The 15000-nt window shown below is 48.8% G+C and overlaps 2 protein-coding genes across 3 annotated transcripts in view; one reads left to right on the top strand and one right to left on the bottom strand.

Moving 5' to 3' along the window:
* LOC118319894 (mucin-2-like) overlaps positions 1-11206 on the top strand; it is an 11623-nt gene extending 417 nt beyond the window's left edge. Inside the window, exons 2-5 of the mRNA XM_035650597.2 lie at positions 853-1470; positions 2274-2435; positions 2798-3002; positions 3147-11206. Coding sequence (XP_035506490.2) covers positions 1326-1470; positions 2274-2435; positions 2798-3002; positions 3147-5193 — 2559 coding nt within the window. The 5' untranslated portion in view covers positions 853-1325 and the 3' untranslated portion in view covers positions 5194-11206. The remainder of the gene's footprint in view (positions 1-852; positions 1471-2273; positions 2436-2797; positions 3003-3146) is intronic.
* Positions 11207-11420: 214 nt separating this feature from the next.
* LOC118320091 (steroid 17-alpha-hydroxylase/17,20 lyase) overlaps positions 11421-15000 on the bottom strand; it is a 7672-nt gene continuing 4092 nt past the window's right edge. The window contains exons 4-9 of one of the 2 annotated variants that reach the window (XM_035650873.2): positions 13589-13818; positions 13393-13479; positions 12975-13124; positions 12716-12885; positions 12047-12150; positions 11421-11960 (exon numbers count right to left, since the gene is read on the bottom strand). In XM_035650873.2, coding sequence (XP_035506766.2) covers positions 11695-11960; positions 12047-12150; positions 12716-12885; positions 12975-13124; positions 13393-13479; positions 13589-13818 — 1007 coding nt within the window. In that variant the 3' untranslated portion in view covers positions 11421-11694. Of the gene's footprint in view, positions 11961-12046; positions 12151-12715; positions 12886-12974; positions 13176-13392; positions 13480-13588; positions 13819-15000 lie in introns of both variants that reach the window. The other variant, XM_047336269.1, reaches the window with a different exon arrangement.

The following is a 15000-nucleotide window of genomic DNA, read 5'->3' as shown; positions in this document are numbered from 1 at the left end:
TGAAATAAAACCATGATGTGTGTGTGTGTGTGCTTGAGATTATATTGACACACACACACACACACAGCCTCTTTTTAATATTTCTGTGTGTGTGTGTGTGTGTGTGTGTGTGTGTTGCGTTCACTGACCACAAGTGTTCATGTTTACCACGCTGCTAAGGCAGTAATTTCATAGCAGTTTCCCCTGTGTGTGTGTGTGTGTGTGTGTGTGTGTGTGTGCAGCACTGCAGCATGCAGGTACAACTTGGCCTTATGATAAAACTCTTTACAGACCAACGTTTCCTGTTAGTCTGAACTAGCGTTGACATTGCAGCAGCTTCTCTAAAAAAAGGAAATGTGACTGTTGCGGTGTCTTCTGTTGTTTTCTGTTGTTTTCAGTTGTTTTCAGTTGTAGTTGTTGGTTTTTGCAATGTAATTGCAAAAATAGTTGGAGATTGTGAATATTGGCTGTTTGTTTGAAGACAATAATCAGAAGATGAATGAAATGAGCCTGAATACAAAGTCACCACTTTTCTTTTGTCTTTTATTCACAGATTTTCAACTGTGCGTTTATTTGTGTAATAAAAAAATGTGCGTTTATTTTTTCCCATATCTTTTAAGAGAGACTTGGAAAACAAACAAACATTGACCTGGACCTTTAAGATCAGGGGCCAGAGGATGGTCCTCTTTAGGTCTAGAAGTAGAAATGAGAGTGTGAGATTCGGACAGAGAGGGACCTTTATGTTGGTGTGTCGGTGCAGTGATGAATATCAAACAGGCCTGTAGTAGTGGACATCTCAGCTGTGTGTGTGTGTGTGTGTGTGTTGTTCTGTTCATCAATAAACTATTGTCTCGTTTCCTTTTCTCTCTGCAGCTCTTCGCTCCAGCCGGTTCCCTACAACAGTTCCCCTTTTACTTACTTCGATGCAGAACTCAGTACAAACACCTCTGTCTGTTTGCTCGTTAAAAATCCATAGAAACCCGACTCCAGTAAATTGGGAACAAATGTATTTTGGTGCTAACAGATCAGGAAGCGACAGCCACAGGTCCGTGGTTCAGTCCGGCCGTGTTGTAGTCTTGCCGGCGACGATGCTAACGGTTGCTGAAGAATTTCACCTGCTCTGAAAATGTAGATTAGCTTCATTTTCAAAGCTACTTGAGCTGAGAGCTAGTAAACCCAACACCTGGCCTCATCCAGTGGTAACATTCAGCTAGAAAACAGATTACTTCAAAAATGTAGTTGGAATCGGACCAGGATCGGGTGTTTAGCAGCTAACAGCTAGTTGGCGCTAGTGGTGAGCAGGTAGCGGTGGCGCCGGGCTAAGTCCGGGGCGGAGCAGGGGTGCGATGGAGTACCACTCCGGTGGTAGCCTGCCCCTGCTGGGGAGACCACGGTACTGCCCTGGGGCCAACGCTAACGGAGGGTACCTGTGCGAGACGGGACACTGCTGCGGAGAGACTGGCTGCTGCACCTACTACTACGAACTCTGGTGTAAGTTGGTCGTACCGTCCTCTGGGCTGGTTGTGTGCATGTTCTCTGTTAGCATGGTGAGCAGTTATTACGAGTGTTCATAGAAACAACAGTGCTTGGCACACCTCCAGGAGTCTTAGGGGTGCGGTCGAATTGTCAAATCTTTTTAGGAAGTTTCCTAAATCTTGAAGTGACCAGGAAGTATTTGATCAGCACCATGATAAGAGCTGTTCAGATTCTCTAAGTGCTTTAGGAAAGGAGCTTCAGTACTTCCTTTCCTATCTCCTTTAGAATAGGGTACACTGGAGCTTCCTTTGCCAAAGGAAAGGAAATATAGACGCCCCACAATTAATTGCGGCAGCGATATTTAACGTGACGCGCCATGAACAAACGTAAATGATTCAATCCAAAGTAGAAGTAGAAGAAGAAGAAGAGTATAGGATGTGATCCAGATGTGAGTTACTGTTACATATGCATCATAAAACACTGAAACATGCTGATGGAGCCGCTGAGGTTTTTGTAGTTCATCTTCAGAAATGTGTAGTTTCACCACGACAGATGCATCAGCAACATCCACCGTCACGTGACGACGTAGTTTAGTGTCAGTGGAGTTGGATTCTCTTTTCCTACGTCCTATGAATCCTCCTTGACGCCTTTGACCTCATGACATTTTGCACTGAGGTCAAGGACGAGTAGAGATGAAGGACAATTCGACCGGACCCTTGATGAAGTCTTAGATTTCCTGGATGTACAGATACGTGTAGACTTCCAGTAGCTGTGGACGTCTGTTTCTGTCTGATTGGCTGCTGTAATTTTGTGTTTAGGGTTCTGGCTGCTGTGGACCGTCCTCATCTTGTTCAGCTGCTGCTGTGCCTACCGACACCGTCGAGCTAAACTGAGAGTCCAGCAGCAGCAGAGGCAGAGAGAGATCAGCCTGCTGGCCTACCATGGAGCCAACTCCTACCCCTCCTCCATGCTGGACCTCAGTAAGATTGCCCGCCCGCTCGCCCGCCCGCCCGTCGCTGCGAAACTCCCCCTCAGCACCAAGACAATGGAGCCAGTGCTTGTTTTGTGTTTGACGCTCGGCTGTCAAGCGACTAGCCGCCTTTCAAATCTCAGTGGAAATTTACAGCTCGGGGGCCAGTGGAGTTTTGCCTTAAAGGGGAATTCTGCCAATTTTGTTTGAGATAATATGATGACCTCAGTGTCTGTTGGTTGAATCTGGACAGGGACCTCTCTCTTGCACCTCAGCTTTATGTTTCCTGTCACCTACAGCCAAAAAAATGCCAGAAATTCAAACATAAGCAGGTCCTAATTTACTAACGCCTCACTGCCCTTCTGTCTTTAGGTTTCCTGGCATCTCTGAAGCTGCCGTCCTACGAGGAGGTGGCAGCTCAGCCCTCCACCCCTCCTCCACCCTACAGCTCTGTGTTCACCACCCCACGCTACCCACAGCCGCCCCGAACCGTCGACCCCCACCTGCTCACGCAACACGACCCTCTGCTGCACCGGCCGCTCAGCGATGGGCCCTCCTCCCTCAGCTCTGATAACAGGTAACAATGATGATATTAAGCGGAAATATCTTGGATATGGGTGGTGTAATGCCTCAAATTGTTGACAATCTGATGGATTTAGTTTTAGGATCAGGTACTTGACAATCTGAACAGTATTGTGCTCATGTTTTATCTTTCCTGTAGCTCCAGTTGTTCCTGTGACTCCTGCTGCCCCTCCTCTCCATGTAGCTCCTCCCTATCAGCACCTGTCACGTACGAAACTGATACAAGCCACGCCTCCACTCCCAGCGAGGCCGCTCCCCTCACTCTTGATGTCACCATGGAAACCATCACTGCTGCGGCTTCCTGCCTGGAGGTAAATGAGACACGAATTGCGTCTGAGAGCGCGGTCGCCACGGTGGTCGTAGACATCGATGACACGGATGCTGTTGGAGCTCAGGAAACCGTCGCCACGGACTCATCGGTTCCAAACCAGACTGTTACTGTGGCCGTTGTTACCGGGGAGGCCTCTCCGTCCTCTCCTGCTCCTGCTCCTGAGGTGGCCCTTCCTGTTGGAACTGCATCTTCCATGAAGCAACAGCTTGATCTGACATTGTGTACCATGGTAGTCAGCACCTGTAGCTCAAGCATACTCCCTGGTCCAAGTGTTGTCGACACAGCACTACCCACCATCCCAATAATAAACACTGAGGCCCCTGCTGAGGCCTCTCAAATGTCCCCTGCCCCGAAAACCCCTTCACTGTCAAGTCCTTCTGCTCCAACAGAAAGCACTTCTGACAGACCTACACCAAACCCTACTGTAGATACCGTCAATCTTACGAGGACTTTTGATACGGCCATCGTTCCTGGTGGCCCAACCATAGCACCTTCCCCAGATGTTGAAAGAACGTTGGCCCTGCTAACAGGATCTGCTGGTCTCGCAACCCTGGACCCAAATTTCAGCCTTGTGCCAATCCCAGTACCTTCAAACCTTACCCAAGCTCCAGACCCAGTGCCTACAAACCAAGCTGGAGACACAATACTTACAAACTATATCCAATCTCCAGAAGCAGTACCCACAAACCCTTCCCTTCTTTCAGACCCCATAACTTCAAACCTTTCCCAAGCCCCTGAGCTAGTACCTTCAAAACTTACCCCAGTGCCAGACCCACAGACTAAAACTACCCTTGTTCCAGATTGCACATTTAACCCTGTTCTGACTTCTGCACATTCAAAACTTACCCTAGCCACAGATGCAGCACCCACATTATCCCATTGCCAGAACCCAGAGCTGTCGCCTGAGTCAGGTTTAACGCCGGTTCCTCCCAGCCCAGTACCAGACTTGCCCCAAATCTCAGGGGCTGTAGCTGTTCTTGCATCTTGTCTATATCGGGATGCAGTGGCAGCTGAACGGGGTCCTTGTGTGGTCCTGACGCATTTCTCGGAGTCAGACACTATTGGTCCATTAATGTCAAATAGCCAAGGTTTATGTTCTAGATCTGGAACAATGTCTGCTCCCGCCCCAGTACTCACCGTCCTAACACCTCCCTCGTCCTGCCCAGCCATAACCATTGAGTGTGAATCTTATTTTCCTTCTTCTCAGTCGCCCCCTTCCTCCCCATCCTCCCTTCCCTCTCCTCAACTTCCCCCCTCCCCTCCAGCTCTGCCCTCCACCTCCCTCACAACCCCAGCTTTACTCCTGGATCCACTCACTGCTCTGCACCAGTCTGACAAAGGTGGATCATCGTCTTGCCACGCTTCCTCACTCTCCCCCTCACCTCGTGCCACTCAGTCGCCTCCAAAGCAGACTCTCTTCTCCCCCTGTGTGGATGTCTTCGAACCAGTACCTCCCAACTGGGAGGATGGCGAAGAGGAGCAGGAGGACGAGGACAATGATGATGAAGATGACGACATGGGAGCCGATGAGAGCCAGTATAGACATCGACGACTGACTGGTGACTCTGGAATCGAGGTTTGCAGGTGTCGGGTAGAGAAGGAGGACGAGGAGGAGGAGGAGGAGGAAGAGGAGGAGGAGCAGGTGGAGAGGAAGGAGGACAGTAGGAGAGGAGGAGGAGCAGGGGAGCGGGATAAAAAAGGAGGTGGAAACACTGATCTCCATGACAGCGTTGATTGCCCTGACAGAGGTCAGATAACCACGGGGGAGGAACTGACACTGTGCGACCCCACGTCCTCCACCACGCCATCGTCGGAGGACAGTGGTAAAGTCGTCATTGTCATGGAGACGGTGTGATTGACAGAAGTGGGAGGAATAAAACCACGTCGTCATCCAAACAAGGGATGAAGAGAAAGCAAATGAAAACTGTTTTTTGGAGATCGTCGAGTCCGGGGAAACTGATGAGTTACATCATATCAATTAATGTGGCTTGTTCAGCAGCTGTTGGTCAGACCAGCACAGGTATTGGATGTGTCATTGGAGGAGACCCAACGGGAAGCATTTACTCAACTCAACACTGTTTATTCAACCGTGCATTGGAATTTCAATTGGCCCTGGTGAGTTCAAAAGGAGAAGAGGCGTTTACTCAGATTGCATCCGCGTGTTGATAAAGTTTAACAACTTCTGCACTACAGACCTGAACAGAGTCCCACTGTGGAGTTGTCTGTTCATGACGAATGTTTTTATCTCTACCGGAGGTTGAAATAGCTTGTTGCGATGTGTCAGTTGATTCATTCAGTAAAGTTCCAGTTAGTCTGGTAACATAGATTCGTTTATGGAGGTTGAGATGACAGTTCTCTGGTTGGCACTTCAGAAGAGTTGGTCAAAAGTACCCTGTGGAGATCTAGTCGATCGTTTGAAACCTGAAAAAATGTAGAATTTTTAAAAATTCTTGGCTCACGTCCCATCCATCCCGAAGTTCAGTAGAATTGGATCATCCCGCTAAAAACAAACCAACAATCAAATTGACAAAGTGTCTTGGTCCATTCTTAATCTTAACGGTTGATCAGTATAATTTGGGAAATCAAGGGGTGTCATGAAAGCCAGCATACACAATATGTATCATATGTACAATCATGTACACGTACATACGTGTGTGTGTGTGTGTGTGTCCCAACTGAAATGGGAACTAATGGTCAAAAATCCACAGGGTACCTTCAACCTGAAATACAAGTCATTAAAAACTCACTAACTAACCGCAGAGTTTAAGAGACGCTAAGTTGCAAACCTTTCTGTATACAAAATCAACGATGACGGGATTATGTAGATCCCAGTCAGACTAAGACACAAATTGACCATCAGCCAGTCGCCGTTCAGGTCTGTTGACGAATATAAACGCAGTCTGTTATTCACAAAGCTAATCCTTTGGCCACGTCTTGACGGAGTGATCAGTGAACATTACGTCAACATCCATGTCGTAAAATAAAACTCAGAGACTGATCTTTATGAAAGCTCCCATTGATCTAACTCTTGCACCTAATGCAGAAGTGACATAACAAACATATACATGCAACAGCTCGCAGAATTTGCCGTTTGGCGCAAATAAATTGTGATATTATGGATTTACTGCTGCACTGACCATGTCCCTCGACCAGTTCTGCAGCAATAGAAACGTGTTGAGTTGTCATCTTGACGTGTCGCTCACAAGTCGTAAGCATCAGAATCATTCACATCTGCCTTCAGTCCCACGCGGCATGAACACGTTGCCTTAGGATGCGTCACACCTCTGACAGAAATAATAACGTCGTCTGTATTACGTCCGTCACCGACAAGAAAAGAACAACTTTAAATAGTTGAACATTTTACAGAGGTCTCCCTTGCTTGTCTCGGCGATGACGGGGGGTTTGGAAACGTTCCGCGGACAAATCGGCTGTTTTTGGAAATGAAGACGTTGATGTGGGCGGATGATTCACTGTGACTGACAGAGGGAAGACTGATTCATTCTCTAGGGACAACGACTTGACGATGAAGTCTGTCGGGAAAGATGAGTTAGATGGGTCGTTTTTTCAAATGGGAGAGACAGCTCTTCAGATTTGATGTCCATGGCATCTTGATAGCATTCGGAGGGTTTCATGGTGGGGGGGGGGGGGGTTGGGGGGTCAGTCGGTTTCCTGTGCGTCGGCCCTTAAGCAGAGAAAAGCTTTTTTATAAATAGGAATAAACAATGGCGGCTGTTAGACAGAAACAAAGCACCAAACAGAACAGAGACAGGGGCACGTCATCGCCCTCGTCTTTGTCTCTTCTCTCTGAATTTGAAGTCAGATGCAACAGGGCGGCGGCGGCGTCACCACAAAGCTACTTTCAGTCCCTGTCTGAACTGTGACATCACCTCACTCCAGACACCTCCCCCTTTTTAAACTTTCAGAATCCTTAATTATACTGATTTGTAAACTTAATGGACATCATCATTCACAAGATCTTTTGCGGTCTTTAGAAATGACCGTAACCTCACTCGTGTTTGAGAAGCCGAGTCATTAGAATGTATTTTTAGGCCATTGTTGTAACATATTAATGTTTCGAACGCGGTCAGATTGATGGGCGTGTCGATGTTGACATTTTGTGACAGAAAGACTTAAAGGTAGAGTATATTTTGTCGACGACAAGAGTGTTAGTAACATTTGTATTGTACATGCTGGTGAATTTCTAACCACCTTAGAATCTGAATTAGTGAAGAGCAATATTTTTCATCAGCGAGAGTCTGTGTGTAAATAGTTGCCTGCAGAACATTCAGGACTGCAACTGCTGGAAGGGTCGACAGCCAGACAACACATCGCCATTGTTGGGTGAAAACCTGGTTTCTCCGGTCGTGTTTTCATTTGTTTGCATCAGTGTCACAAAGAAAACTGCTTCTCGGAGATGTGAAGTTTTGACCCAACAACAGCAGTTAGTAGGATTGTAAAGGCTGGTGACGAGTCATTTCCAACACACGAGATGAAGGTATGCTAACACACAGTTGTAATAGTTTGTTTTTTCTTGTAGAAACTAGAATCTGACTTAGTAAGAGCTCAGCCTCCGCCAAGGGCGCAACACTCCTCTTATGAAGCCCCGTTTTTCCAGCTTGTCATGTGTTAGAAAGTTTTGCAGATGTGTGTCGATTCAAACAAGATGTTGAAGTGTGTTGGAAAAGACACTGACGAGAGGAAGGATGTCCAGCGATGTTCTCAGATTGTACCGGCAGATGATTGCTTGAACACATTCTACAAAGTGGGAACGTTCAAAGTGGGATGTCCCATTCGGACTGGATTAACACCTCTAGGTGAACGGGGCCGTCTTCGTTGTTTACAAAAGTTGCTGCTCTACGCCTCACGGTATGAGCCCCGCCCATTATCAGATGATCGGTTGTGATTGGACCTGCAAGATTTCTGCCGGTGGGAAATCCCTTTCCAATGGAGGGGATCCAGACCGAGTCTGGTAGAGCAAATAAAATGAGCTCCCAGAGGTCATCTGGGTCCCAGGCTACATTAGCAGCTCTTGTTTGCAGTGAACCCGTAGATGTACCGTCATCCATCACTCGATCAACTTTAATAACGTCCTCGAGACGAGTAAGTCACACAGAGAATGCAATGTTGAATGTCTGTTACAAAGCATAGTCTGAGATTTCACCATAACACGCCGTCCATAACGACGGGTCAAATGACAAAAGAGCAAAGTGAATATTTCGTCCCCCGCCCCCTTCCTTGTTTTGTTAATCCAGTCCGAATGGAGCGCAAAACTGTAAAGACGAGGGTATCTTGAGGCAATATCGTTCAGCAAGAGAGTGATGTTCTCAGGTCCCTGTGCAACTGTGGCCACCGCTGTGGTGCAGTGGTCACCAGATGATTGTTTCTGTCATTAATTCAGCCTTCTCCGATGGAAAGACCTCGAGTCTGATCGAACGATCCTTAAACCCTGTGTCCATGCTGCATTACAACACAGACTTGTCTCAAAGGGACAATGGGTACGACTTTGCTGACAGAGGTACCCATGATGGACAAAGCTACATTGGACTTCACTACGTCAAAAAAAAGATCCTGCCATGGAAAGGACGTCATTTCAAATGGAAATGGACAGCGGGATGTTTTGTTGACAGTTTGGAAATCGATGTGCACAAGATTGGATTCATGGATAAAAACAATCCAGTCCTCTTTTTCTAAACCTCTGTGGGTAAATTCGCAGACATAGGAATCTGGTTTTGAGCCGATCCGGGAGCTCAAGCAGATGATCTGATGACGAACTGATCAGTCTGAGACTGAACGTCCAAAAACCTTGTTCGGTTGAATCCTGGCAAAATTCGCGGATGCGGACTGAGAATGACGAGTTCTTGGCGGCCGAGGGACCTCGAGAAAGCTCCAGAGCGACACCGCGAGCCGTTGATGTTGTGGTCGATGTTGTGGTTGATGGTGTTTTTTGTTTACCTGAACTAATAAGGTTATATATCTCCATGGTTACAGAGTGCCATTTCTACTTGACAACTGTTACTACTTAGCATTAGACTGAGCCGTTCTTGCTCTGTGTGGGTGTGGTCTTTCGACCAGAATGACTGGAGAGATGTCTGAAATCTGTGTGTAGCTCAGGTTCCCAAAGGCTCCGGAGCTCTCAGATCAGCCTCACGGGGGCAGTGCAGCAGGTTTCGATGTGTCGTCTGGGATTTCATTGAGGATTTTGTCCAAAATCAACTCACAGTTCTGTGGAGTGTCGACATTTGTACCGATGGTCTACGCAGAAGGAAAGTTGGGCATCAAAAAAATCTACAGATTTTCTTGCGCCAATGTCAAGCTCACTTCTGCCAGGTACATGGTAGAAGGTCCTGTCTCTTGGCTGGAGGCATCATGGGAAATGTAGTGAATCTGTAGTAGAAGTAGGTGTGACCTTGTCAGAACTCCTACAAAGGGATGATACACAACGGTGCCAAAAGGAAATAGAAATTTGTGGCATTCGTTATTCTCCATGTCTCTTAGTGGGTACAGCAAGGCACTAACATTGCCAATGGTTGGGGGTTCAACTCCTGCTGAGGTTCCTGACACTCACAGTGTCAACACTCGTGGCGCTGTGAGGCACTTTGGGGTAAAATCTTCAATCAAATGACTGATGCAAGCGTAGACGATCTCCCGAGGCTGATGTCAGGGCCGAGCTAACATTTGGAAACCCGATGTTTTTCTCCCTTTTTTTGAGTTGTTCTAGTTTTTCATCAAATGTCGGTGGATGAAAACATTGAAATGTGTGTGTCCAGAATGCATCTGTAACATCTGTAATCGACTACTTGTAATCTTTAAAGGCTCAGACGAGTGCTCATCAACCAATCCACTGGTGATAACTGGGACAACTTACGATGTCTGAAAAACCAAACAAACATTGTTTACACCAACTTGTTAAGGTTGGTAACATTAACCGCACGACTAAGTCAATACACTCAACGACTGGTCAGTAACTAGAGCTGTCCCAAACGATTTTGTTTCAAACGATTAATCTAGCGATTCTTTTTTCTTTTTTTGTTCGTGCTGCAGCTCGTGCTGCTGCCGCTGCCGGTCCTATCACTTACTGCCGCCATGTTGTTGTTTGATTTCTTCTTCTTCCTTTTTAAACAATGGCCTCTATATCGATTGGCGACTAGCTTTTTGGTGCATTACCGCCACCACTGGACTGGAGTGTGGGACAAGAGTTAATCTAGTTGTTTGGGGCGACTCATCGACGCAAATTATTTGAGTCGCCAAATTTATGTAGTTGATTACGTCGACTATGTCGACGAGTCGTCGCAGCCCTATCAGTAACCGCAGGAGTTCTGGAGGGACAAGACTCCGCAAATCCTGCGAGTGCTTGTACCTAAACAAACACGAGGATCTCGCCACTCTTGTGTTCTTTGGGCAACACACGGTTGACATCCCCAGATAAAAAATATTACATATACAACCCATTCATTCCTCTTTTTTTTTACCATATTGGCTCCTTGACCAACTTTCACTTGTCCCACAAGCCGATTGGAAGCAACTCCGCCTTTGGGTGTTTGACAAATTATTTGATTTACTACAACGTCGGTATGTTTCTTCTGTTGTAGAAGCCCCTCCCCCTCTGTCCTCGTCATCTGTTCTCTTCTCGCCTTCCTTGTTGCATGATGTTTCTGTCCGAGGAGTCGGAGGGAAGCAGAGAAGAGATTAGCCTTTAAAATCCCTTAATATGACGATAACTGCTAATTATTAGAATTATCTAATGAATAGAGCGTGTGTGTGTGGATGTACGTGTGTGTGTGTGTGTGTGTGTGTGTGTGTGTGCATTAACTAAACCAGCCTGTTCTAACAGTGTGTGACGGTATACTGAATAAAACTGTTAAATCCTCCGTGCCTGTCTCCTTTCATCGTGACAACGAAAGACGTCACTGTACGACAGTGAGATCAATTTTATTTATTGATGGAAACACAAAAACTATGTGATTTTACATTTTTGCACTCAAAACAATCCCCTTTTTTATTTCAAATGTTTATTTGTTGGCTGATTCTTTTCAAAGCCAATCATCTCTTAATCGTAAAACATTAAATGTCTAAAACGTTTAATTTCTACTTTATTCACACTTTATTTTTAATTGTATATCAATCAAGTAGCATAGCATTAGGGTTAGAATCTGAATCTGCAAAAGGAGCAACACGTAAGATTAGCATTAGCATTACTCAGTGCTCACGGGTGGGGCCACACCAATCTTGTAACTCCGCATTCATTTTTACCTCCACCACACCTGCAAAGTTTCCTGACTGTTTTTATTTAAATTCTTAACTTCAACAAAACTTTGTGTCATACTTCCTTGTCCTGACCCCTCCCCCCTTTTTTGTTTTACTTTGCTCCGCCCTCCCACCCTTCCCTTGGAGTAATGACGACCTTATAAGGTAATGGCTGCAGGACCACACCCAGCCGCCCCTGCAGGTTGGGCGGGGGAGCCCCGTCTGGCTGCCGGAAGCTCATTCGCTGGAGCAGAGACGACAAGAAGAGGAAGAGCTCCAGCCTGGCCAGTGATTCCCCGACACAGACCCGAGGGCCCGCCCCGAATGGCAGGAAGCAGGAGGGTGTGACCCGCTGACCCTGGTCGTCAAGGAAGCGACCTGGGAAAGGCGGGAAAAAGACAACGGAGGTGTGTTCAGGTGCTCTGTTGAGAGCTGGTAAAGTTGAACGTTTGCGTGTGTCGGACCTGGGTTGAACAGGTCGGGTTTGTCCCAGTGTCGGGGGTCGTGGTGAATCGACCACATGTTGACCAAGACACGAGTCCCGCGGCTGACGGAGTGACCGCCGATACTGCAGGAGAGGGAGAGAGGAGTTCCAGATCAGGTGTATTCAATGGATCCACGCATTGATTATTTTCATCATTGGTTAGTTTGGTCAGTTTTTATCGATCGATAACTCACTGAAAGGCAACAAAACCAAACCTCTTCCCATTTGTTTTATATGCAGACGACCGAACGCTTGTTCAGTTTGAAGATTTGAAGGATCTTTGGGTTTTTAAAAGTAATACTCCAGCTGAGTTTAAAATCACCAAGTAAACGAAGGATAAATAAAACTGTAAAAAGGTCAAAGCCTTCTGATAAAGGAGCATCGACTGTGCAGCACAACACTCTTTCCACAGTAACATCTTTTGTTTTGTCACTATCGAGTCACGATCCTCAGATGTTCTCTGGGTCTGGGCCTGTTGTTTGTGGATGTGCTGCATGGCGTCTGCCACCAGGTGGTGTCTTTGAGTAAAGACAGTAAAGAAAAAAAACAGAAATAAAATCACTTCACGCCAAACCACGTCCCTGCAACAAAAACATAAAACGATTCACTGATCATCAGAACACGTGATCCGGTGTGTGGCTTCCGGTACCTGCTGTGGGTCATGGCGGTGTGTGGGATCAGTACGGGGCTGACGGGTCGGATCCTCATGCCTTCGTTGATGACACAGTCCAGGTACGGCAGCCGGCCACGGTCCGACGCGCTCACCGCTCGCCCGCCGCCAACCTGCTCGTCCAGCTCCTCCTGCACACGACCCTGGACCTGGAGCGTCCACAGGGAGGACGGGAACGTCTTACAGGACTTCAAGAAAAGTGATCTGGGTTCAGGTGGAACCTGGCGGTGCCTTTTACCTCCGGGTGGTGCAGCAGGTAGGCCAGGATCCACAGCAGGGTGGTGGACGTCGTCTCCACCCCGGCTCCGAAGGCCTCGGCCGCCGTCATCAGGACGTGGTCGTCCGTGATCTGCTCGTCCTCCGACCCGGGCGACCTGTCCGCCTGGCCCTTCAGCAAGGCGTCCAGAAGGTCACGAGGGTCACCGTCACTCAGCGAGGCCTGGAAGTGTGTGTGTGTGTGTGTGTGTGTCACAGACGTGGTGAGGTCGTCTCACGTGGTTTGACGGTTTTGGGTTAAACAAATGTCCTTTTTTTATCTTGTGCTCACCAGATAAAGTGTGGACGAGTGTTCACGGCCTTGTGTGTGTGTGTGTGTGTGTGTGTGTGTGTGTGCGTGCGTGCGTGCGTGCGTGCGTGCGTGTGTGTGCGCGCGTCACCTTGTGTTCCTCCAGTTTACGGGTCAGCAGTCGGTCTCTGACGTTGATACAGTCCTTCAGTTTCCTGAGGGAGGTGTTAGGAAATACCTGAGGGACACACACTCACTGTTAGTGTGTGTGTGTGTGTGTGTGTGTGTGTGTGTGTGTGTGTGTGTGTGTGTGTGTGTGTGTGGAGACAAGGTTTTGATCCGTGTACCTTCATCCAGGGGTAAATGTCCACCAGTCCTCCCCCGGCGATCGTCTGCACAATGCCGTCGTTGTACCGGATGACCTCCTGCAGCTCGGCGTCGCCGTGGCGATAGGTGGCGCTGAACACCAGCGTGCATACGACGTTGGTGATGGCCCTGGTCACCGCGGGAGACGGGTCGAAGCCACGCCCCCCGCCAGACAGCAGCTCGACGCACAGACTGTCCACCGAGGACAGAACTGTGGAAGGACAAAGATTCTACTGAGCTCGATGGAGGTGGAACAAGAAGAGGAGACTTTTGTCTTCGCAGGTGAAACACACTAGTGACCAGGTGAAGACTATCACAGGGACGGAAGTGACGAGACGCGAAGGGAGCGACTTCAAAATAAAACAGGAAACACTGAACACAAACAGTAACAGACACGAGTCTGGGACAGTTTGTGTTCATGTGGGATGAGGTGCAACATCCAGGAGAAGAGTTTAACTTGTTAAAAGACAGATTATAAGAAGGAGGACAGGGGAATGGACGGATGGATGGAGGGAGGGTGGGAGGGATGGACGGAGGGAGGGATGGAGGGAGGGATGGAGGGAGGGTGGGAGGGATGGACGGAGGGAGGGATGGAGGGAGGGATGGAAGGATGGACGGAGGGAGGGAGGGAGGGTGGGAGGGATGGACGGAGGGAGGGATGGAGGGAGGGTGGGAGGGATGGACGGAGGGAGGGATGGATGGAGGGATGGACGGAGGGAGGGAGGGATGGACGGAGGGATGGACGGAGGGATGGAGGGAGGGAGGGATTGACGGAGGGATGGACGGATGGACGAAGGGAGGGAGGGATGGAGGGAGGGATGGAGGGATGGAGGGAGGGTGGGAGGGATGGACGGAGGGAGGGATGGAGGGATGGAGGGATGGAGGGATGGACGAAGGGAGGGAGGGATGGACGGAGGGAGGGATGGACGAAGGGAGGGAGGGATGGACGGAGGGAGGGAGGGATGGACAGAGGGAGGGATGGAGGGATGGACAGAGGGAGGGAGGGATGGACAGAGGGAGGGATGGAGTGATGTATGGAGGGAGGGAGGGAGGGAGGGATGGAGGGATGGACGGAGGGAGGGAGGGAGGGATGGAGGGATGGACGGAGGGAGGGATGGAGGGAGGGAGGGATGGAGGGAGGGACGGAGGGAGGGATGGAGGGAGGGATGGACGGATGGACGGAGGGAGGGAGGGAGGGATGGAGGGATGGAGGGAGGGTGGGAGGGATGGACGGAGGGAGGGATGGAGGGAGGGATGGAGGAAGGGAGGGAGGGATGGACGGAGGGAGGGAGGGAGGGATGGAGGGAGGGTGGGAGGGATGGACGGAGGGAGGGAGGGATGGACGAAGGGAGGGAGGGATGGACGGAGGGAGGGATGGAGGGATGGACAGAGG

Source organism: Scophthalmus maximus, chromosome 12 (assembly GCF_022379125.1).
Source record: "Scophthalmus maximus strain ysfricsl-2021 chromosome 12, ASM2237912v1, whole genome shotgun sequence".
In the NCBI taxonomy this organism is placed as follows: domain Eukaryota; kingdom Metazoa; phylum Chordata; class Actinopteri; order Pleuronectiformes; family Scophthalmidae; genus Scophthalmus; species Scophthalmus maximus.
Note: the sequence above shows the minus strand (reverse complement) of the source record. Positions and strands in the feature narration are given on the sequence as shown.